General features: G+C 43.7%; 1 protein-coding gene across 1 annotated transcript; it reads right to left on the bottom strand.

Moving 5' to 3' along the window:
- Positions 1-15,942: 15,942 nt before the first annotated feature.
- On the bottom strand, positions 15,943-19,953 carry LOC116512161. Its single transcript, XM_032222474.1, has 3 exons — positions 19,846-19,953; positions 17,855-18,004; positions 15,943-17,758 (listed from the first exon to the last, which is right to left on the bottom strand). Exon 3 carries the CDS (start codon positions 17,733-17,735, stop codon positions 16,326-16,328), a length of 1,410 nt encoding a protein of 469 aa, XP_032078365.1. The 5' UTR covers positions 17,736-17,758; positions 17,855-18,004; positions 19,846-19,953; the 3' UTR covers positions 15,943-16,325.
- Positions 19,954-25,898: the final 5,945 nt, after the last annotated feature.

Raw genomic sequence — 25,898 nt, 5'->3', positions numbered from 1 at the left:
GCTTGCCTATAGGTACAGACTATTCTCTCAGAGTCCCAAATGTCAGTCTTGGTTGGTTGGTTTGGTTTATTGGATTTATATGCCGCCCTTCTCCCAAGGACTCAGGGCGGCGTACAAGATTTAAAAAAAAAACATATTACAAAAGTTTTTTAAAAATTAGATAGAGTATCCAAAAAAACAAACCCAATTGAGATGAACAACAACATTTTAAAAAAATCGATTAAAATTAACAATAATATATCATTTATTTTATTTTGTTCAAGCCAGGCCGGCTTCCTGGAAAAGCCAACTTTTTAGGGCGCGTCGGAAGGACCGGAGGTCGGGGATTATACGAAGCTCCAGGGGCAGCTCATTCCAGAGGAAAGGTGAAATTGTGAAATTGTGAAAAGTTTATTTATAGGCTGCCCTTTTCCCTAAGGGGACTCAGGGCGGCTTACAACTTATGGGGAAAGGGAGTACAAACAATGACATATAAAAACAATACATAATTAAAAATAGAAGCAACATTCATCATTCGGGTGGGGACGGATTACAGTCTTTAACCCCAGGCCTGACAGGATAGCCAGATCTTGAGGGCTGTGCGGAAGGTCTGGAGGGTGGTGAGGGTACGAATCTCCACGGGGAGATCATTCCAAAGGGTCGGAGCTACTACTGAAAAGGCTCTCCTCCGCATGGTTGCCAGTCGGCACTGACTGGCAGATGGAACTCGGAGGAGGCCTAATCTGTGTGATCTAATAGGTCGCGAGGAGGTAATTGGCAGGAGGCGGTCTCTCAAGTACCCAGATCCACTACCATGGAGGGCTTTATGGGTGGTAAGTAGCACCTTGAAGCGCACCCAGAGATCAACAGGTAGCCAGCGCAGCTCACGGAGGATAGGTGTTATGTGGGCGAACCAAGGTGCACCCACAATCGCTCGCGCGGCCGCATTCTGGACTAGCTGAAGTCGCCGGATGCTCTTCAAGGGCAGCCCCATGTAGAGCACATTGCAGTATTCCAGCCTAGAGGTCACAAGGGCGCAAGTGACTGTTGTGAGAGCCTCCCGGTTCAGGTAGGGTTGCAACTGGCGCACCAGGCGAACCTGGGCAAATGCCCCCCTGGTCACAGCCGACAGATGGTGGTCAAAGGTCAGCTGTGGGTCCAGGAGGACTCCCAAGTTGTGGACCCTGTCTGAGGGGTATAATATTTGGCCCCCCAGCCTGAGTGATGGAACACTAGCCAAATTATTGGGAGGAAAACACAACAGCCACTCGGTCTTGTCCGGGTTGAGTACAAGCTTGTTAGCCCTCATCCAGTCTCTAACGGCTTCGAGACCCCGGTTCATCACGTCCACCGCTTCATTGAGTTGGCACGGGGCGGACAGATACAACTGGGTATCGTCCGCGTATTGGTGGTATCTTATTCCGTGCCTCCGAATGATCTCGCCCAGCGGTTTCATGTAGATGTTAAATAATAAGGGGGACAAGACCGAACCCTGCGGCACCCCATATGTTAGGGGCCTAGGGGTCGATCTCTGTCCCCCAATTAACACTGACTGCGACCTGTCCGAGAGGTAGGAGGAGAACCACTGCAAGACAGTGCCTCCCACCCCCACCTCCCGCAGTCGTCGCAGGAGGATACCATGGTCGATGGTATCGAAAGCCGCCGAGAGGTCAAGGAGAACTAGGATGGAGGCATGGCCTCCATCTCTGGCTCTCCAGAGATCATCGGTCAATGCGACCAAAGCGGTTTCTGTGCTGTAACCAGGTCTGAAGCCGGACTGGAATGGGTCAAGGTAGCTGGCTTCCTCCAAGGACCGCTGAAGCTGGGAGGCCACCACCTTCTCAACAACCTTCCCAACAAAGGGGAGGTTGGAGACTGGACAATAATTGTTTAAGGGTAAATTCTTTTTTATTTTTCTTTAAAAAAAAAAACAAACACAAATATGTCATCATTTGTCAATCATTAAGACATTGAAATACAATTTTTTTTGTTGTGTGTACCCCTCCCTCCCTCCACCCCCCCATCCCCCCTCCTCCTTCCCCCCCCGACTTCCCAGAACCCGTACACGGTATGGATTTTTAATAAACACAGTCTAAAATCTATTGAGAAAAAAGAAATAAAGAAATTAATGACATTCTAGATTGAACTTAGCTTCTTCTTACTGAACTAACTTTTAACAGTTTAAATCATTTCTGATCTTAAGCATAGGCTAACTGGAATTTCTTAGTCCCGTATTTATTTTGTATATAGTCAATCCATTTTTTCCAGTCTCGTTTATATCTCTCATTTGAATGATCTTTGAGATATGCCGATATTTTAGCCATTTCAGCTAAGTTTGTTACTTTCAATGTCCATTCTTGGATTGTAGGCAAGTCTTCCTTCTTCCAATATTGCGCCACCAACAGTCTTGCTGCAGTTATCAGGTGCAGAATCAAATTGGTCTCTACCACTGTAAAATCAGTACATATACCTAGTAAAAATAACTGAGGAATAAACTTTATCCTTTTTTTAAAAACATTTTGCATGACCCACCATATTTTTATCCAAAATGCCTTAACCTTTTGGCAGGTCCACCATATATGATAATATGTAGCATCGAGAGAACCACACCTCCAACATTTAGGCTGTACATTCGGATACATAGAAGCCAACTTTTTAGGATCTAAATGCCATCTATAAAACATCTTGTAAAAATTTTCTCTCAGATTTTGAGCTTGTGTAAATTTCACATTTCTTACCCAAATTCTTTCCCATGTATCCAACATTATTGGTTCCTCAATATTTTGGGCCCATTTTATCATACAATCTTTAACTAATTCTGTTTCCGAATCCATCTGTATTAATACATTATATATCCTCTTTATATGCATTAAGCTTTGATCTCTTATTTGTTTAAACAGATTATCCTCAACTTGAATAAAGCCAATTTTTTGATCTATTTTCCACCTAGCCTGTAATTGCCCATACTGGAACCATGTTTGAACTACCTTCTCCTCTTTTAATACCTCTAAAGATTTTAATTGTAATACCCCCCTTTCCGAGGTAAGAAGCTGTCTGTAAGTAAATCTGTCCTGTTTTTGTGCTGTATTCATATTTTCAATTGCATGTCTAGGAATTGCCCACATGGGTATCTTGTCATTTAATTTATATTGGTATTTCTTCCAAACCCGCAATAAAGCATTTCTCAAAATATGACTTTTAAAGTTCTTATCCAATTTTTTGTTGAATAACAGGTAAGCATGCCAACCAAATACCAGATCGTGTCCCTCAATGTTCAATATTCTATCATTGGTTAAATGAATCCAATCACTAATTACAGATAATGCCACTGCATCATAATATAGTTTTAAATTAGGTAGTTTCAATCCTCCTCTCTCGCGTACATCTTGCATTATTTTCATCTTTACCCTCGGCTTCTTTCCTGCCCACACAAATTTGTTGATACCCTTCTGCCATTCTAAAAGGTTCGCATCTTTTTTAAGTATAGGTAACATTTGGAAAAGAAATAAAAATTTTGGTAAAATGTTCATTTTCACTGCCGCTATCCTGCCCAGCAAAGATAAGTGCAATTTCTCCCATTTTTTCATCTCTGTCTGTATGCTATGCCAAAGTGGTTCATAATTATGCTTATATAATTTCCCATTTGAAGTTAAAATGTTAACTCCAAGATATTTGACTTTTTTAACTACCTCACATCCTAGCATCACTCCTAATTCTTCCTTTTGTTTAATATTCATATTTATAGCTAATATTTTGGTTTTTCCTAAGTTTATTTTAAAGCCAGACACTTGACCATATTGATTAATCGTATTCATTAAAACCATACTGGATTCCTGCGGTTGTTCCAATATTATGACCAAATCATCCGCAAAAGCGCGGACTCTATATTCTTGCTGCCTAATCTTGATCCCTTTTAAACCATCCAAGCCCCGTATTTTATTCAACAATACTTCCAAAGTTATAATAAACAATAATGGGGACAAAGGACAACCCTGTCTTGTACCTTTTCCAATTTGAAAAGAGTCTGTTAAACTTCCATTGACTATGATTTGTGCTGTTTGCTGTTGGTATATTGCTTTAATTGACTGTAAAAAATTATCTCCTATCTGCATTTTTTGCAATATCTTCAGCAGAAATTGCCAGTTAACTCGATCAAAGGCCTTCTCAGCATCCAAAAATATAAACGCAGCAGGGATCTGGTTGTTCTTTCCCAAATATTCTAATGCATTAATAATTAATCTGACATTACTTTTCATCTGTCTCCCTTGTATAAAACCTGTTTGGTCCGTATGTATCAATTGTTGAATGACCAACATTAACCTATTTGCTAATATTTAGTAAAAATTTTATAATCTACATTCAGTAATGAAATGGGTCTATAATTTTTGGGTTGAGTAGTATCTTGATCTTCTTTGGGTATCAAAGATATAAACGCTGTCTTCCAAGATGGAGGGACTTTACCTTCCGTTTGAATCATATTAAATAATTCTCTAAGAGGTTCTACCATTTCTAACTGTAAGTTTTTGTAGTAAACCGCTGTCAAGCCATCTGTACCTGGTGCTTTCCCTGGCTTTAATTGCTTAATTACCTGCAGGATTTCCCCCGAGGTTATTGGTTGATTCAATTTTTGCCTGTGTTCTTCTCTAACTGAAGGTATTTTCTCCTTGTCTAAATATTTGTCTATGTCTAAACCATTAATTTTATCCCCTTTATACAGTTCTGTAAAAAATTCCCAGAAAGCCTTTTGAATCTCTTCCTGTTGGAACACCTCCTTCCCTCTGTAAATCAGTTTAGATATATTTCGAGTTTTCCTTTTTTTCCTAATCTGATAAGCTAACCATCTGCCAGGTTTGTTTGCATTACAAAAAGTATTGTGTTTTGCATATAATAAATTAGTAGCTACCTGGTCAGAGATCAACATGTCAAATTGAGATTTTAATATGTTAATAGCTTCCTTAACCTTTGTATCGTCTGGTTTCCTTGTTAACTCCAGCTCTTTTCTCTTAATTTCCTCTTCCAGTTCTGTTCGTTTTAACCCTTGCTTATTTCTATGTGTTTTATTTATATTCATCAAAACTCCTCTCATATACGCTTTGCTTGCATCCCATACAAATTCCATAGATGTACCCTTATTCATATTCAAAACAAAATATTCAGATAGTAATTTTTTACAATCATTAATATAGTTTTCATATCTAAATAAATTTTCATTCAGTCTCCAAAACCTTCTTGCCTGCACTACCCTTCCCAACTCCATCCAAACTGGGTTATGGTCCGAAAGGACTCTAGCTGCAATCTTTGTTTTCTTGACCCTAGAAAGCAAATCATTAGTGGTTAGAATAAAATCAATCCTTGAAAGGGATTGATGCCTGTCCGAGAAGAAAGTGAAGTCATATTCCTCTGCATTTCTTTCTCGCCAGATATCTCTCAATTCAAAATCATCCATAATATCAAAGAAAGATTTGGGTAACTTTGCTCGCATCTTGGTATTTAGGCGGGAAATCTTCTTATCTCTCTTAGTGTCTATCACTCCATTCCAGTCACCCAATAGTATACAGGAACTATAGTCCCACTGTACTAATTTAGCATGAAGATTTCTATAGAATCTATCTTGCTGTTGATTGGGAGCATAAATTCCCAAAAGTAATGTCTTTTTCCCTTCTAAGATTAAGTCTAAAGCAATATATCTTCCGAAGGGATCTGCTTCTATTAATTCAGCTTTCATATCTTTTCTTAAGTATACAACTATACCATTCTTCTTTTCCATAGCAGAAGCTACAAAATGTTGACCAAGTTTTGAGTTGATCAAATATTTTGATCAGTTGACTTGATATGAGTTTCTTGCAAACAAATTACATCGTTCTTAAACTGTTTAAGATAATGAAATATTTTCTTCCTCTTCTGTGGAGAGTTCAGTCCGTTGACATTCCATGTTAAAATCTTAGTTGTCATCTTTGGTTGGTTGAAGCATTTTTAGAGCTTCCTGCACGGCCTGTTTAACCTTAGGTCTAGCTCCTCCCACTGCTTCCAGATTTGTTGTTGTAGTTCCTTGATCGATGGCCGATGATTGTTGATGCTGTTGCCTCTTAGCTTGTTTCTCCATACGTCTAGTAGTCATGCGGCTAGGTCTTGGTTCCATAGCACCTTGCACTTCTAGAGAAGAGAGATGCTCCATCTTGTCTGGTGGTTGTGTAGTTTGCTGTCTATCCTGTCCTTCTTGTGGTCTTTCTCTAGGTCCAGATGGTGCAGGGTGTCCGGCCTTCAATATATTATAATAAAAATCTCGGGCTTTCCATACAGAGTTGAGGCGGTACCTTTGCTTATCAAATGTAAATATGATGCCAAATGGTGCATCCCATCTATACTGTATCTGACGATTTCTGAGTTCTTCGACCAAAAAAGCGTAGTCTCTTCTGGCTCTTAACATTTGAGGTGGTATCTCTTTCAAAACAGCCAGGTCTTGACCGCCAATTTGAAGCTTAGTGTTATAAGACGCTTGCAGTACCATATTTCTGAACTCTCTTGTAGTAAAATATATAACGATGTCTCGAGGAAGCTGCTTCTGCTTTGCCAGCCAGGAGTTAACGCGGTAAGCTTTGTCAATTTGCCAGCCTTGGTTGGTCCCTGGTCTTCCCATCAGGCGGTCAAAAGCTTCCGATAGGATCTGTTTCAGGTTCTCCTGTTTCTCCTCACGCAGCCCCCTTACTCTTAATGCGAACTCCATTTGTCGGTACTGTATCATAATAATTTCTTTTTCAGCATTTTCCACTTTTTGTTCCACCACCTCTGTTTTCAATGTCAAGTTAGCATTGGCATCATTAAGAACCTCTAGAGTATCTTCCACTCCAGAAATATGTTCTGTTAATACAGTTACAAGACTCAGCATGTCGTCTCTAATTTTATCAACCTTAGCCTCAAATTTCTCATACAACTCCTGTTTAAGTCCTTTTATTTCACTTTTAATTTCACTTTTAATTTCTTCTTTCATTTCTTTTATTTCCTCTTTTCTCTCCTCTCTATTATCTCTAAATTTATCTTCCATTTTAATTGTCTGTGCATTAAGAGCCTCGCTTAGATTACTCAGAAAAAATTCTTTCGTTAACACATCCCCAGCAGGGGGCGTAGGAAGCGGAGGCTGCAGCTTTGTACCAGGCACTGAGGATGTGCCCCTGGAAGTAGAGGGTGACGACTTCAAGTTAATATTTGGTTTTGAGGCCATTTCAAAATTTGTCTGCCTGCAGTTAATAAAACTCTATTGCCTAAATATGCAGCTTTAAGTAAAGAGGCTTTTATTTTGAAGTTTAAGGCTTGGCAAAAGTTTCAGTGAGTAAACATTGTAACAAGACCGTTCAACAGATTCATCACCATTTAACTTCCAAATAAGCAAAGTTAATGAAGGAGTAAAATTCTTCTATTGTGAAACCAAAACATATGATAAGCTATCTCTTTTGTTTTGAATTCTTTTGAAGTCTTGTGAGAATTAGCAAAAAGTGTTCGTTATTACCGGAGAAACCAGCCTGCTCGGCGCCATTTTAAAAGCCTCTGAGTAAATAATTTTACGGAGGAGAAAAAGAGAAGAAGCTAAAATGTTGATAAGCAATTATTGTCCTCGCAGTAAACGGATTCAGCTCGTGATAAGATTAAATCAAACAAAACTTAGAGCAGAGTGGGAGAGACCTACTTTGTCCTGCACAAGGCAGTTTGAAATTCCCAGCACGGACAGCCGTTCTGCCTTGGGCTAGCCCCCCTTTCCTTGCAAGCACAAAAGCTGCAAAAATCGAAGAGCATTTGCCAGCAAAACAGTTTCTTCTTTCCCTCTTGCCTGAAGGATAAGAAAACCTGATAAGACGTCAGATGGAAGATCCTCTAATCAGGTACGTAGCCAGGAATTCGGAGGCAGCTGATTTTTTGCTGCTTCCACCAGTAAGCTCCTCCCAGGAAGCCCCCGAGACTGGACAATAATTGTTAAGAACGGCTGGATCCAAAGATGGTTTCTTCAAGAGGGGTCTCACCACCGCCGCTTTAAGTGCGGAGGGGAAGAGTCCCTCCCGAAAGGAGGCGGTAACAACCGCCTGGATCCAGCCCCGTGTCACCTCTCTGCTGTTGGCAACCAGCCAGGAGGGACACGGGTCCAGTACACAAGTGGAGGCACTCACAGCTCTCATGGCCTTGTCCACATCCCCAGGGGCAACATCCTGAAACTCAACCCAGCGATGGTCTGCCAAATTATCCTCCTGTGCCTCGGCTGGATCTGCAAAGGTGGAGTCCAAATCCGACCGAAACCGAGCAACCTACCGGGTCATAAACTGGGACCCGCAATACCTGCCTGGATTGGATGGGTAAAAGGAAGAAGGAGGGCTTGATCCACCCAAGAACACAGGATCTTGACCAATTCCCTGGTAATTTCTCATATGCAAGGTTATCACATATCCAATACATATTATCTGGGGCAATCCACACTTCTGATTTACTACCCAGATAATGAAGTATGGTGGTATCAAATTTTTCAGGCTCTCTTCCATTATTATTAGGAGACGTCCAGAATTTATATTCCTGGTCCCGGAGCCCTAAACATATGAGGTCCCCCGCCGGTATACTCTGGTCTCTTGTAAAACAGTTTCTTCCCACTAGGTTGGTTGACAGAGTCCAGACAACACCGGCAAAGTGAGTTCTGGCCGTGATGTTTCTTGCTCTAAACATACTATTAAAAATCTGTGGGGTAGCTTCCTAGGCTTTCCATGGCCATTGTTCACCCATGTTCGTACCACCACACACAAAACAGTTCTTTACAGTCAGTGTTTTTGCCACTTCTTCAGCCATCTCCACAAATCAGTTATTTGCCTTGGCACTTATTGGGAGCGGGTCTTCCTTCATCTTTCTCAGATTGTCATATACTGACCAGCCCAGGGATCTAACTTGTCCATCATATATTCTTTCCATCCTCATAGTTAGATAAGTTAAGGGGTCTGTTCCTGTTCCATCGATCCTGAATTCAAAAAACCTTTAAAGACGGGTGGTTCTTGTATATTTCCATCTTGACTCGATTGCTAGTGAAATCACCTAATCCTGGGCACCCCTGGTACCCACCTCCGGTATACTTACACACACACTCCCATCCTGCACATTGCACTGAACCTGCGCAAGGTAGCCATTTATTCTGTCTGGGGGTGACCCAGGTGATGTCTGTCCCACACATATATTTATGATCTCTTTTGTACGCTTCTTTCCAAGAATCAGACCCACAATCCCACCTTCCCTGTTTTGCCTGGTTGATCGATTGCCATGCAAGCATCAAACTCCAATATTATTTTTTCTTTCCCTTGTCTCAGGACAGTAGTGTGATTGACGTATGCATACAGACCTTCTATCTTTCCATTATAGACTTGACCAAAGCCTGTATACAATGTGACATTTAGTCTCTCAGGGGTCTCAGGTTTATAGCAGATCTCTTTTCCTCCTAACCTACACAGAGTGTGCATGACCCCATCTCTCTGGCATGTCTTTCCTGTCGGTTTACATTCTTTCGGGGACTGGGTGTGATAGACTAGGGTAGTGACTGTAATTTAGTAATTAGTAATTAGTTATTTAATAAATTTATATGCCGCCCAATCCTGTAGGACTCCGGGCGGCTTAACAAGATAAAAGTTAAAAAGTTAAAAATAAAACAGAGAAACAATTTTAAAAACAACACACCATACATTCCATCTAGGTGGGGCTGGACCTTGTTCGTGAAGTTAACAGCCCCAGGCCTGCCGGAATAGCCAGGTTTTAGTGGCTTTTCGGAAGGCCGAGAGAGTGGGAAGGGTCCGGACCTCTAAGGTTAGATCATTCCACAGGGCCGGAGCAGCTACAGAGAAGGCCCTCCCCCGAGGGGCCTCCAGCCAGCATTGTCCGGTCGACGGCACCCGGAGAAGGCCCAACCTGTGAGATCTTATCAGTCATTGGGAGGTGTGTGGCAGGAGGCAATCACTCAGATATCCAGGTCCCAAGCCATGCAGGGCTTTAAAAGTAATGACTAGCACCTTGAAGCGCGTTCGGAGACCAATAGGAAGCCAGTGCAGCTCGCGGAGGATGGGTGTAACATAGGTGTATCTAGGTACACCCGATATCGCTCGCGCGGCTGCATTCTGGACCAACTGTAGTCTCTGAACACTTTTCAGGGGCAGCCCCATGTAGAGCACATTACAGTAATCGAGCCTTGAGGTGACGAGGGCATGAGTGACCATTTGAAGTGACTCCCGGTCCAGATAGGGCCGCAACTAGTGCACCAGGCGAACCTGGGCAAAAGCCCCCCTAGTCACAGCCGACAGATGGTGTTCTAACGTCAGCTGCGAATCCAGGAGGACACCCAAGTTGCGGACCCTCTCTGAGGGGTGTAAGATTTCACCCCCAGGCTAGGAGATGGAATGTCTGGACTATCCTTGGGAGGCAACATCAATAGCCACTCGGTCTTGTCTGGATTGAGTGCAAGCTTGTTCGCTCCCATCCAGACCCTGACAGCCTCCAGGCACTGGCACATCACTTCCACCGCTTCGCTGAGTTGGCACGGGGCTTGCTAGCTTTATTTATCTAGTTGTCAATTTCTCTTTTAGAGTGATGCAGATTGTATGACGTTAGATGTGTCGTTAGCTTGTGGGTTTGTTGATTGTTCCTGTTGTATTATGTGTTGGCCGTGTCAGCGTTCCAAGTATCATGTACAATTAAATCAGAGACCAAGGCAAAACTATCCTTAAAGTTCCAGTTTAATAAAGCAGACACCTTAGGCACATGTGGTGTAACCCAATACTGGAAATGACATCAGAATTCCACCCAGTTAAAAGTTCATGATCTTGCCCCCACACCCACAATCCATCACATGGTCCAATCTTCTTCTTCCACGCTGGCATCCACACCCAGCTTCTTCCGGTCAGGTGTACTAGTGCGGAGACAAAGGATGACCTTGGTCTTCTAGTAAAGAATGAAAACAATACATTCCACAATCCTACTCCTGTCTATTCCCCCCTCCCGTCAACTATACTAAAGAAACAGCATAATGAAATAAGAGAAAGTGTGGCAGGCCAAAATTCTAAAAGGAATATAATTGCAGGCCTGACAGGCCGTTTACATAGGCTTTGACACGTGCATACGGGTTCTCCTTTCCTAATTTTGTGGGATCAAGGTTGAGGAAGGCACCATCAGCCTAAGCCTGTAGAGCTTCGGCCCATATTAGTCTTTCTTTCGCTTCCCGCTTGCGTTGAAGATATTCCAGTTGAGCCTGAACTTTGGCTTCTGCAGCTTTTCTCGCTGCCTGAGCTTTGGCTTCTGCAGCTGCCCTCTCTGCTTCCATACTTGCCATCTTTTCCTTCAGTAGCTGCTCTTCCTTTACTGTCTCTAGAGCTACCTTGGCCAACTCAGCTTCTATTTGCACTTCTGCAGCTATGGATACCCGTGACCTTTGGCTGTAGCGGGAAGATTGCTACGAGACGCTGCTACCTGCTCGAGATCGAGTTGCTTTTGGTTGGAAAGATGAGGCCTTTCTGGAGACGTGGGAGGAAGCTGCACGTGATTGTTGAGATGGCGTACGTGAACGATGTGGCACTACAGATGCGGCCTCCTCTCCCTGTGTATGTTTGGGACTATATGAGGATGTCCTCTTAGAAGCGTGAGAGGAGGCTGCATGTGACCATTGCAATGGCGCTTGCGAACGATGAGACACTTCAGATCCGGCATTTGTTTCTGGTGTGTCTTTGGCATTAGATGAGGACGCTTTCTTAGAAGCATGAGAGGGAGCTACATATGACTGCTGAAATACTTCAGACTCAGCCTTCTTGTCCGGGGCTGTCTCCCTCTTCAGACTGGTTTGTATAAGGTCTTTGCTGTGTCAAAACTGCTTTTTACGTTCTTTGTTTAACATCTGAACGTGCATCATTTCCTTCTGGAGTTCTTCATTATCATTTAGTTGTAGCTGTATGTCGTTGAGGCGGTCTCCATAAAATTAGGTTTAGGTTTAGGTTTTATTCAACTTGTCTGCCGCCCTATTCCCGAGGGACTCAGGGCGGCGAACAAACCAGAAGGGAGGGGAACAATACAAAAGGAAAGAAGAACAAGACAAACAACAATACAGAACCAGTTTAAAAGGTCTCAACAAACACACCAATTCGAGTGGGGATGGAACTCAACAGCCCCAGGCCTGCTGGAACAGCCAGGTGTTAATGGCTTTACGGAAAGCCTGAAGGGTAGGGAGGGTCCGAATCTCCACGGGGAGATCGTTCCAGAGGGCCCCTAAGGAGCCCCTCTCCCCCTCTGGGACCCTTTCAATGGCCCTGATGTCTAGCAGATGCTTGATGGCCTTGGCCTTAAGGGCTCGCTTGGTCGGATCTGTGGAGGAGGCGAAGGTGCGGAACCTACTAGGGGGGGAGAGAGCGAAACTCCAACTGTAGCCCGAGCCTTACAGTCTGGAGGACCCACTCATCCGAGGTGACACGTTCCCAAGCATCCGCGCAAAGGGAGAGGCGACCGCCAATAGGGTGATCCAGGGACGGATCACTTGAACCTGCAGAAGGGGCGACCGCCTCCTCCTCGAAAGGGCCGCTTGCCCTGCTGCTGGCCTCTGAACCTGTCTCTATGGAATTGCCTATCCCCCTGCCTGTGGAACCTGGGGTTCTAGTACCTCTGGTTCTGGGTCTCCACATCAGGTGGCCTGTACGAGGTTCTCCTGAGATATGGCGCATGTCGGAAGTCTGAGCGTCTGGTTGTCGTTGGAAAGACCTTCCGCTTGTTCTTATCCTCCACCAGGATAGGATCCAGCGCAGTTCCAAACAGCTTCTCACTGGTGTAGTCTGCTCCGGTTAGGTGCCACTTCATCCGGGACTCTGCCTGCCAGTGGCGTAGCCACAGCAGGCGCCTAGACGCCACTGAGGATGACATTGCCCGGGACGCATACTTAACTGCGTCCAGAGTGTTGTCCACCGAGAACTGCATGGCTGCTAGGATCTTGGAGATGTCCTGCAGCAAATGAACCTCTGAGGCCGGAGTCCTGTCCCTCAGCTGCTCCAACCACAGCACCATGGACCTGTTGAAAAAAGAAGCCGAAGCGGCCGCCCTAATGGCCCAGGTTATAGCCTGGAATGTCTTGCACAGCACGATGTCTGCCTTCTTGTCCTCTGCCTTGAGGCAGCTGGTGGTGTCTCCTGTGATTACTGCTGACGCTGAGGCTAGGGTGGCCACCGGGTTGTCCACCTCAGGTACCTGGAGAGCTTGAGCAAAAGTCTACTTAACGTTATAGAATTTCCTCTCATTTCCCCCTGGAGTGGGAAAGGACTCTGGCTTCACCCACTGGGACTTGAGCACCTCTAGAAACATCTGTGGCGTGGGAATCTCCTCCTTAGCCACGGGAGATCTATGGAATGGCCCCTTCTTCTTTTTACTCTTACTAGCGCCAGTTGTTTCAGCCACAGGCTTAGGATCTGTGGGGGGGGGTCTAGATCTGCTGTGGCACTTGCCTTGCGGAGCAAGGAACTAAATAAGGAGGGGGGGGAAGGCCCGCGACAGTGGATTCGTCCTCTGCCTGGGGTTCTTCATCCTCAGAGAACCCCACCTCCTTCAACTCTCCCTCCTCCAAATCGGAAGCCTCACTAGCAATGGAGGGGGAGGGAGACCTGGCTTCTCTGGCAGCCAAAGTGCTGTGGCGCTCCTGATGGTTTCCTGCTGCAAGCGATGTGATGTGCCCACGTGCCAGATCTCATGTTTCACACTTATTAAGGAAGGATCATTAAAGATCATTGTGCTGACGTTGCATTCCTCAGCGTGGTTTGCCAGCTACTGAGAAAGCAACTATCCCCACAGTATATGATAGCAATTTTGATTTAGCAAAGTAACCCCCTTTCTGGTCTTCGACCCTTCCAGCGGAGGGAATATGTTATATCCAGTTTGGGTCAATGCTACTTTGGGTCTTGTACCAATCAGAAGAGCTTCTGGGAGAGGAAGTATGATGTCATATCCGGTTTTGACAAATGGGGAGGATATGGAAATGATGTCACTGATCAAAAATGCTTATAAGCTCCCATTATAAAAAGATATACACATAGAAGCATCATGGGACTCAAAGAGTCCTCATTTACACTTTATGTGGTCTGGTGATTAAGGAATCAGGCTAGAAACCAGAAGACTGTGAGTTCTAGTCTTGCCTTAGTCATGAAAGCTGGCTGGGTGACTTTGGGCAGTCACTCTCTATCAGCCCAACTCACCTCCATGGATTGTTGTTTTGGTGAAAATAGGAGGAGGATACAGTATTGGGTATGTTCTCTGCCTTGAGTTACTTAAAGGTGGGTTAAAAATCAAATATTTTTGTATGTTTGTATGCAGTTTGTATGCAGGTATAATAAATGCTGGCATGGGGTTTTTTTTAATAGTCATTTTCTTTGGGGCAGTAAAAAAGAAGAGAGTTCAAGAAGTGTTGTGTGGGTGGAACAAATACATTTTTATTTGATTCATATCTAGAAATCTGTTCTGACCCCCCTCCTTGCTTGTTCACAAACGACAGCCAGACAGAACTTCAAAGGAAATATCTTTATCAGTCCCGGCTCAAGCTGGCTGCGAGCCCAAAATAAACATAGATAAAGTCTCTGGCAAAAAGTTACACAGCAAATGCAAAAACAAAACTCTTACAGCGAACCAGGTTTACAGAAAGCAATTCACTTATCCAAGTGCCTCTTTGAATCATGAACACTAATTCGAACAGGAACGAAACTGAACTCACGAACGACGAACAAACGTTGACTTCTGCAACTAAGGCGTGGCACCATCAGTCTTTTATCTGCAGGAGAAGACCCTAACGAGCAACAGCTGCTTGTTATCTTCTCCCGGGAGCATCCTGACACCACTCACTGATAGCAGCTCCAAAGGCGCCTACCGAGCCACAACAGAAATCCAAAGCAGATTTCACCTGTCCAGACCAGACATCTTTGTGGTAAATCATGTAACAATGGCATTTTGCAGATCTGCCAATCAAAAGAGAAATTTCAATTATTGGTATCAAATTTTGCACAAAACCAGAATTAAAAAAAAACATGATTTTTATGCACTGTCCCTGATTTTTCGCAGAACAGTTTAGGAGAGGCACTAGTCACTGAATAGCTAGCAAATCTTTTTGTGCAGTAAGCTTAGATACAATTAGACAGTAAGCAATTATGCCTCACTGTTGTTCTGTTGTAACGTAATAGTCCAGAGGAAGGACTAAATCCTAGTAGGCATCCTTAGTATAGTATACACCCTAAGCACATATCCACATGATCAGCCATTCTTTTGAAAGTCTGATTTCAAAACCATTATGAAGCAGGATTTGAGTGGGTTATTCTTGCCTTTTACTTGCTAACCAATCAGAATATGCTCTATCTGCTCAATAAAAAAGCAGAGTTATTAGCCAGTCAGTTCTCAGCTATTGGTCAGTTACTGAGGGCCTCACTGTGCTCTTTTAGTTTTACCCCCCTCTTCCCACAAAAATGATTAAAGGGAAAATCTGAAGTATCATAACTGTTTACCATGATGGCATTATGTTCTATATGCCCTTTTACAGTGATGGGTTGTAGACAGTACGCCCTGGTACAGGTGTACCGATGCCTGCCCAGAGCACTGGGCACCATTCCAGTATGGTGCTCTGGAGGGTTCACCCACCGCCCGAGCTCCTTACCTGTATTTGAGCTCTTTGGCGCTTCCGTGCACAGGCACGGAGCACACGGCACTTGCGCAACGCTCTAAGCAAAGTCTAAGGACTTTGATGCAAATTGATGCTAATGTCACATACTGGAAAGGGTCAATGCAATGAATCTCTCTCTCTTCAAGAATATCTCCCCCCCCCCCTGTGAAACATTCTCTACTTGTCATTTCCATAACTTGTTCTCTAAACGTATTGCAGGCCCTCCGTAATATTTTTACATCTTCTTTGCAATAGTATGCAAGCTCTTTTTTGAGGTTAAATGCTGTATCTTTATTAGCCGCATACCATTTCTCAAAGTCCTCTCTCTCACCAGGCATCATGGTATCAGGACTATAATACCTGGCTTCTGGCAAAGTTCCAACATACTCTTGATTCTCTGCAGTGTTGAACAAATGAGGGAAATAACCCTTGGAGCCTTGAAAACCCATAGCTTTTGGCATTTTACTAAGCTTCATTGGTAAAAAAGAAAGGCTGTCGATAAAACGTATGTGAAACATAGGCAGGGTTATGCATAACAGTTTGCCTCCTTGAGTTAAGAGTTGTACCTTCACCTTTTCACGAATCAACTGCCTGAGGATTAGGTAACCATAATAACTCTTGGAGTTGTGGGCTATGAATGTGGAACCCTTAAACTTAGGCTGCACAAACGTTTTCACAAATTCCTCCAGACATTTAACTCCGACCATTCCCACTTTCTAACCTCTTGACCATCCAGCATGTCCATAGCATACACATAATTTGGTATGTGTGTTCCTGTTTCTTGACAACATTCAAAATCATACACAATGTAACTGGCACCGATATTTGGTTTGTAAAGCCTTTTCAGAAAACATAAGTGACCTACCAAGCTATCTACTACAGCATCACACTGCCCGCACGTTACCTTCTTACATTCGGTGTGTGGGACAGGCACATATATACCACACCTGGAACAAAATACATTAGCTTCACAACTAATTTTTCCTTCCGAAGCCAGCCGTTCATGCATTTCAAGACATGACTTAGATCTGCAAAGCGTTTTGCACGTTTGGCACTTCACACTCCCGCCTGGCAATTTGCGGCATTCTAAGCCTGTGCAGGCTCGACAAAAATATTGACAATCATGCTTAAATTTATGGTGATATGCTGTGTGGCACATCTTGCAGAAGTAACGAGCACCCATGAAGCCTTTTATGTTTTTTACACCATAGTAATGACTGTCGTGTAACAGCATAAACTCTACTCTTACTTCCAGGGACCCTCCTGTTACAAAAAATCTCCAACCCCCTTCATGGTATAACACGATCTTTATAGTTATACCGAAGTAGTCCTCAAATAAGTGTATCTGTGAAAAGTCAATTCTGTGATCTGTAGGAATACCCAGGGTTTTATGTAGGTCCACAGCTCTGGTAATAATTTCTTGTTTAGTAGACGTCCCGTTATCTAACAATGTCAGCAGGCTGCCTGCAAAACACAGAAACATCCCCTCCACATTGAAATCAATCAGGTGCTGTTTTTTCTTCTCCAATACCTTACTGAATAGAACTGTTCCTAATTTCCTAAGACCTCCCCCCTCCCGGTTCTTCACAATAGTGACTGTAAATTCCAAAGAATTCCTCCACAAGAGTTCAACGTTGCTCTGTAATAAATTCTCTACATAACTAAGGAACTGATCAGCAGTTAAATCCTCCAGATGCCTCCTAACACTAAATAAGGGCCTCCCTAATTCCTCGGCATCCATCCGCAATTGTATAAAATCATTGGGTCTTATCTCTCTGGAAATACGGTTCAAAAGGCCCTGTATCTCATTATGAATAATATCTATAGCTTGTGTGAATGATTGAACATATTCCATATTTACAAATCTATAACGTTCATAGTATTCTGTCGCCGTGAAATTCTCAAAGTTTCTATGCCATGCTTGCATTCTTTCGAGGAACACCTCTGGGGCTTCTGTTGCACTTAACGTGGCAGAGTCTTCCAAGGCCTCCCCCTCATCTGCTGATTGGGTTCCTGACATAACATCCTCTTCACTGGTATTGTCACTGTCTGTTACCGTCCTCTGAGGGATGTCAGCCCCCATTCTTGACTTTTTACAAACAGGCTCTACATAAATAAATAAGAAAGACATTTTGAGGATCTTTTACTGTTTAATAACTTCAAATATCCCTATTTACTAATACTTTTTACATTTTAATTAACCTTGTATTCCACGAGATGTTGATGGTTGGGGTTCGTGTTCCTGCCCTTGTACATCCTGTGCATGGCTTGATGGGTGCTGCTGTGGTACAATACTCTGTCGATCGCTTTGTGGCCTTGGAAAATCAGCAGAGAACTGTTCGCTGTCACTATCTGTAGATTCATAATTAGCAGTTAGGTTAGGTTTCTTACTTATTATAGTGCAAAGAATATATTAAAACAGCCTGGAAATATATAAGTACTGCTTTTTCTAATGCCTGTACGTCTCATCGCATATCTTTTTCATTAATAACATTGGCTCCTTTGACTTCTCAATGCTTTCTATAAAGGCCTTGACTTCATTTAAGGTGTCTCTTGTGAAATATAATTTACTCATTTTGGCTGAAATATTAATAATTAGCCATACAATTTGAGGTCTAGATATTTGAAGACACAAGCTTTTAATAAGGCTTGCTTCATCGGCTCCATCCCTTTGGTCTTCATTTTGCAGGCATCCCATTAAACAATGATGGAGAATTTTGATAATACAGTTCTTGACAATTTGCAACAACCCTGTGTTCAGTTGAGGTGCCAGTTCTGAAAAAAAGACATAGCTTACAATATATATTCTATTTTTTCAAATCATGAAACTTTTTTTTTGTTTTTGCTTTACATATACTGCATACCTTCATTGTTTGGTGGCTGACAGAATCGACAATAACATATCTTAACCGGTAAGTCACGTATACTCTCAATGTAAATTTTTTTACAATGTTTCCTAATTCGCCAGGGTCTCTTTGCTGGCTCTGGTGTCATTTTCACATCGAATAAATCATCAATTGGCTCTTCATCATGAACACTTTTATTATTTCCATTGTCAGCCTGCATGTTGGGGTCTCAGAAGCCTAAGCCTTAAGTGGTTAGAAAAGCTACCTTGCCCCCTCTTCTTATCCACCGTCAGTGAGAGGACAGGCCTCAAAATTCCTTAGTCATGGCCCTGGCACGTGGTATGGCATTTTTTTTTTTTTTGGAGTTTTATTGAACACTTATAGGCCGCCCTTTTCCCTGAGGGGACTCAGGGCGGCTTACAATAATGAGGGAGGGGAGTGCAAGACAAGACATAAAAGAAAATGTGAGTAAAAAATAATTAACAATAAAAGCACAACATTCACTCAGCATTCGGGCGGGGAGAGAGTAAAGTCCTATCCCCAGGCCTGACGGGATAGCCAGATCTTGAGGGCCGTGCGGAAGGCCTGGACGGTGGTGAGGGTGCGGATCTCCACGGGGAGATTGTTCCATAGCGTCGGAGCTGCAACTGAGAAGGCTCTCCTCCGCGTAGTCGCCAGTCGGCACTGACTGGCGGATGGAATTCGGAGGAGGCCTACCCTGTGCGATCTGAGGGGACGCAGGGAGGTAATTGGCAGAAGGCGGTCTCTCAAATAGCCAGATCCACTACCATGGAGCGCTTTATGGATGGTAAGTAGGACCTTGGTAAGTGGCGGTCTCTGTGCGCACGTCTACCAATATCCGGGATATGCCTGGACATGTTTCTATATTGTTTATACACCCGTGTTGTGTGTAAAGAGCTGTCATTATTTGGAATCCATTATTCTTATGCAAACAGTCACCCACACCCCCTGCAGAGGCTTCCTGCAGTCACCCCCCCCCCTCAGAAGATTCCTGTTAATTCCTTTTACTTCTAATCTTGTGAAAGCCTGCGTGTACGTGCCACAGAAGTTGCTTCCTCATTCCTTTCGCTTCTGTCTTTGTAAGATAGCTAACTCACGTACAAGAAAGTTAATTTTTCTTCGCAAATATAGTTTTTTATTTTTACGTCTCTGTAAAACCCATATCAGGGCTCTCTTACTTTGCTTTGATACTGCTTTTTTAAAAACGGCTGGGTAAAACGCCAAATTTTTTGGGAACGCTTTAATTCTTCCTCTAACACCCCCCCCCCCGATGCAGCTTCCTAATTCCTTTCGCTTCTGCCCTTGTAAGATAGATAACTCACGTACAAGAAAGGCGGTTTTCTTTGCAAATATAGTATTTTATTTTTACGTCTCTGTAAAAAATCCCTCATGTCGGGGGCTCTCTTTGCTAGTATACTGCTTTTAAATCGGCTGTGTAAAACGCGCCGATGAGAAGTTCCTCTGGCGAGTAATTATGACGTCACAATTATTCATGCCGAAAGGGATTGTGGGTCTGGCGTGTTTGTCGTTACTACGTCCCCGTGTGAAAGGCCACGGGTGTCACAACTGGCGGGTGCGTCTTTTGAAACCGTGCTACCGGGGATGAGGCTTTCGGGTTCACTGGGGTTTGCCTCGCCATGACATTAAAGTACTTCATTTAAAAAGGAGTTCCGGGAGGGCTGGCGGATATGACGTTATAAACCCCCAAGGTAAGGGGGGTTTGGGTAGGGGTGGGAGGGGGTGGTTGGGGCTGAGGGTTAGGGTTAGGGTGGGGGTAGTGATGTCATAAATGCGTGGCTAAAACATAAACAATAACAAAGGGGCGGGGCTTATATAGTCAAAAAACGATATGTACAATATACTACTTCTGCATTTCCATATTGACTAAAAGAGTTTCCCATACCTAATCTTCCACCCTTCTTTTATTTTCCCCACAATAACCCTGTGAAGTAGGTTGGGCTGAGACAGAATACCTGGCCCAATGTCACCCCAGTTGGCTTTCATGCCTAAGGAGGGACTGGAACTCACAACCTCCTGATTTCCAACCTGCCAATTACCTCCCTGAGACCTATTAGATCGCACAGACTAGGCCTCCTCCGGATTCCATCTGCTGGCCAATGTCGGCTGGCGACCCCCCAGGGGAGGGCCTTCTCTGTTGCTGCTCTGGCCCTATGGAACGATCTCCCCGTTGAGATCCGGACTCTCACTACCCTTCCGGCCTTCCGCAAAGCGACCAAGACCTGACTGTTCCGGCAGGCCTGGGGCTGTTGAATTATCCAGCCCCATCTTGTGTTATGAATGTTGTTGTATTTTTAACTGTTGTTTTTTATTTTTTATATTCCCCCTGTCCCTTTTTTATTTGTAAGCCGCCCTGAGTCTTCCGAGAGTGGGCGGCATACAAGTTAATAAAATGAAATAAAATTAAATTTAATTTCTAGCCTGGTGCCTTAACCACTACAGTAGCAGATTGCCACTCAGAAAAACTTTCCTCTCCAAGAAAATGACCCAGAGTCGTTCTGATCTTCTGATATACTTACACTATTAGAATTGTTGAGATATCTATAATATACCAAGTGCCTTTGCAGTGGCTGGCTAATCTGCTGATGGAGCGCCTCAATTTCATTTTGAACCATAAGTTATTTTATGTTAGCCAAATATATTATATGTACAATTTGTGGCCAATGGGGAAAATAACCCTCAAGAGCCAACAGGGAGATGTAGTCAGATTTTCCATCTTTCAGAGCCAGGGCTGCCTAGGTTTCCGTGCCTCCTTCACGGTTTACTATGTGGAATAGATTATGCCAAACTGTAAATAGTAACCATTTCAGAATAATGTATTCAAATTGAAGCGAGGCCATGTAAATATGCACCTCACTCACCCTTGCTAATATCAACAAAGTTAAATGGTATTGGAGCATATGGATGAAGAAGAAAAAATCACCAGGAAACAAAAACAGTGATGTTATTGTTGTTGTTGTTGTTATTATTATACTTTATTCATTAAACATGAAACTCAGTCAACTGAACATTTAAAAATGTGTCACAAATACCATTGACTGGTGCTAATGGTTGATACGGGTTGCTGCCAGCATCCTAGGTAAACCAAGTACCTTCTTAAAATATATTATTATTATGTGGTTAATCTTTGGTGAGATTCACAGCCTTTGGGGTTGGTTGGTAGCTCAACAGCTCGAATTCTAACCGAGGACCTAGGAACTGTTAAGGTAATGTCGGGGGATATAAGCTGTTCCAAGTAGGGTGGTTTTTTTTGTAGAATCAGAATGTTCAAGTCTGATAAATTTAAAATTTCCAAATAGCGAGGTAGCCCTTTAGGTATTGCTCCAAGGGCTCCAATTACAATAGGGACAACACCCGATTTCTTTTTCCACAGTCGCTCAACTTCAATTTGCAAGTCCCGGTACTTTGTGATTTTTTCTTGCTGTTTATCTTCAATTCGTGCATCTCCGGGTATTGCAATGTCAATGAACCATACTTTTTTCTTTTCAACTATTGTTATGTCAGGTATGTTGTGGGCCAAGTGCCTGTCAGTCTGAATTCTGAAGTCCCACAAGATTTTGACTTTCTCATTCTCTAAAACCTTCTGAACCTGATGTTCCCAGTGGTTTTTGCTGTACTCAAATCCAAACTTTTGGCACAATTTCCAGTGAATGGTCTTAGCAACGCGGTCATGGTGTTGTAGGTAGTCAGTTTGTGACCACCCAGGGGCCTAGGACGTTGTAACGTATTTTCGTAATATGCATGCAGATCCAAGCAGTGCGGCTTTTTGCATTTGACTGATGGTGATTTTGTCAATTTTTAACTGTTTTAAATGTAATTCCAGTGCTTTTGGAATAGCACCCGGTGTGCCAATTACCACTGGAATTACCACTCCTGGTTTGTGCCATAGTCGTTGAATTTCGATTTTTAAGCCCTGGTATTTTGCTATTTTTTCATGTTCCTTCTCGGCGACCCTGCTATCACCTGGTATTGCGATGTCTATGATTGTGACCTTATTTTTCTCAACCAGTGTGATGTCTGGTGTATTATGTGCCAGTATTTTGTCCGTTTGTTTGCAAAAATCCCACAAGATCTTGACCATCTTATTTTTGGTGACTTTTTCAGGCTTATGTTCCCACCAGTTTGTTGCTGTTTTAATATTATAATTTTTGCACAAATTCCAATGGATCATTTGTGCTACTGAATTGTGCCGCAATTTATAATCAGTCTGAGCAATTTTTTTACAGCAGCTGAGTATGTGATCAACAGTTTCATCAGCTTCTTTGCAAAGTCTGCATTTGGCATCATCAGAGGATTTTTTGATTTTGGCCTTAATGGCATTTGTGCGGATAGCTTGTTCTTGCGTAGCCAGGATTAGTGACTCTGTTTCTTTCTTTAATGTACCTGTTGTTAACCATAACCAAGTTTGTTCACTGTCCACTTTATCATTTATTTTTTCCAGAAATTGGCCATGCAATGCTTTGTTCTGCCAACTCGCCATTCTTGATTTTATCACATCTTTTCTGTATTCTTGTTTCGTCTGTTGGGCCTTCAGTAGATTTTTGTTCTTTACTTTGATTAATAGATGTTGATGACTTTCTTTTAAATAATCAGCCAGTGCATGTTTTTCTCCTTCAACTGTTTGCTTCACTTGTAATAATCCTCTGCCACCTGATTTTCGGGGCAGATATAGTCTATCAGTATCACCACGTGGATGTAAACTGTAGTGCATTGTCATTAGTTTCCTGGTTTTTTGGTCCAAAATGTCCAAATCAGCTTGTGTCCAGTTAACTATGCCAGCTGTGTATCTTATAACTGGTATTGCCCAGGTATTTATGGCCTTGATTGTATTTCCACCATTCAATTTAGATTTCAAAATTTTCCTAAATCTGTTGGTGTATTCTCCCCTGACAATAGTTTTTACTTTTCCATGCTTGATGTTATCCAACTGCAGAATGCCTAAGTATTTGTAGGCTTCATTTTTGTTGCATTTAATTAGTTGGCTATTGGGCATTTCAATTCCCTCACATGCAGTGATTTTGCCATTATTATTATTATTATTATTATTATTATTATTAAATTGCTGCTATTGTTGATATTATTATTATTAACTTTACTCACCAAAAATGAAACTGAACATTCAAAATTGCATCACAAATACCATTGACTAGCGCTAATGGTTCATATGGGTTGCTGCTAGCATCCTAGGTATCAACCAAATGCATTATTATTATTATTATTATTATTATCATCATCATCATCATCATCATCATCATCATCATCATCATCATCATCTACTCGCACAGTTGGCCAGATGTTCATACTGGGTTTGGCATTTTTGATTGATTGATTGATTTGATTTATTACATTTATATGCCGCCCTTTTCCCCCGAAGGGGACTCAGGATGGCTCACAATTCAAATCAGGGAAGTGGGTACAAACAGGAATAAAAAAGACAAACATAACAATACACAATTTAAAAGCACACAACAGTCATACCATTCGAGGAGGGGGCAAAAGCTCTTTAGCCCCAGGCCTGTCAGAACAGCCAGGTTTTAAGGGCTTTGCGGAAAGCCTGGAAGGTGGTGAGGGTTCGAATCTCCATTTTTTGTATACCTATCCTTACCAAGGACCTAGGATAGGCAGATTTGGATGTTTGATGGTGTTACAGATATCATGGCAGGATGAAAGTGATTGTTGTTGTTGCTGCCTCTCCCGGGAGCTTGGGAAATATTTGATTGAGGGATAAAAATGCCAAACCCCATCTAAAGATGCATTTGACTATGCAAATAAATAGGAGAATGATGCCAACAGGAGATAGAAAGCATGAGACCCACTGCACTTCCCTTATCCTAGAAGGGATGGGAGGGGTTGTAAGGGCAAAGGGGCTGCCTCAGCTCAGCCTCGAGGTAGCCAAGACAGCCAAAGGGGCAAGTTGCAAAGGGGTAAGAGGGGACCCCAAGGTCCAGGTGCTCAGAGTGGGAAGAGGCCAGAGGACCCCACCGGGAACGTCAGGTAGCTCGGGCCCCGCAGCGCAGAGATGCTGTGATAACTCCTCACAAGGAGCCAAGGTGGCGCAGTGGTTAAATGCACCACTGCAGGCTACTTCAGCTGACTGCAGTTCTGCAGTTCGGCTGTTCTAATCTCACCGGCTCAGGGTTGACTCAGCCTTCCATCCTTCCGAGGTGGGTAAAATGAGGACCTGGATTGTTGTTGGGGGCAATATGCTGACTCTGTAAACCGCTTAGAGAGGGCTGAAAGCCCTATGAAGCGGTATATAAGTCCAACTGCTATTGCTATTGCTATCCCCGCCTCGCCTCCGCCAGTATCCAAGCCAGCATTTTTCCATCCGAGACCCTCTTCCTCCTCTCACCCCCGTCCCTCCATTCGTCGGCGAGCGAAGCATCTCTCCCCACCCTCCCGGTCTTCTCCCTAGCTCCGCCTCCGATGCTCCCGGCCTGCTCCTTGCCGTGGAGAAGACGAGGAGGGGAGGGAAGGGGAGCATGGTACGGCCGCAGCTTTGCTTAAGCTGCAGAAAGGGAGAAAGCGGCGGAAGCAGAAGAAGGAGGAGGAGGAGGAGGCAGAGGCGGCTCAACCCGTTCGAGCCCCCTGCCAGCCAGCGGAACTGAGGAGGGCGGCGAGCATCTTCTTTTTTTCTGCCTTTGAAGGCAGCAGCCGCGGTCGGAACCACCTGCGGCCGGCCGCCCACCGACCAGCGACCCCTCCCTTCTCGGCGGCAAGATGGTGAGTGAAAGGGACCGGTTTATTTCCAGCTGGCTGGCGTTTCTCGAGCTAGGGCATTGGGGGGGTGGAGAGCGGGCTTTCGAACCGGGATTGCCGCCCTTTGGTTAAGGATGGAGAAGGGAGCAAGGCGAGCCGGTGTCGCACACCGAAGCGCCTGTCTGCCTTGGTTTGAATCGCGCCTCCCACCTTCGCTCGCTCAGGCAGGTGCCTGGATCACATTTGCTGTGTATCACTGCAGGCAGATCTGCAAATCCACACTCCTCCATTCATTCCCGTCAGATATCCCTACAATGCTAGTTGTATCAGCTCTCTCTTTCCCCAACCCCTTTCTCTCCCTATCGCTCCCTCTCGCGCACACACACAAATGCACACACACAAATACACATCACCGCAGGCAGATCTGCAAATCCACACACCTCCATTCATTCCCGTCAGATATCCCTACAATGCTAGTTGTATCAGCTCTCTCTTTCCCCAACCCCTTTCTCTCCCTATCGCTCCCTCTCGCGCACACACACAAATGCACACACACAAATACACATCACCGCAGGCAGATCTGCAAATCCACACACCTCCATTCATTCCCGTCAGATATCCCTACAATGCTAGTTGTATCAGCTCTCTCTTTCCCCAACCCC

Source organism: Thamnophis elegans, chromosome 8, assembly GCF_009769535.1.
Source record: "Thamnophis elegans isolate rThaEle1 chromosome 8, rThaEle1.pri, whole genome shotgun sequence".
Classification (NCBI taxonomy): Eukaryota; Metazoa; Chordata; class Lepidosauria; order Squamata; family Colubridae; genus Thamnophis; species Thamnophis elegans.
The sequence above is the reverse complement of the archived record's forward strand: the minus strand, read 5'-3'. Positions and strand labels throughout refer to the sequence as shown.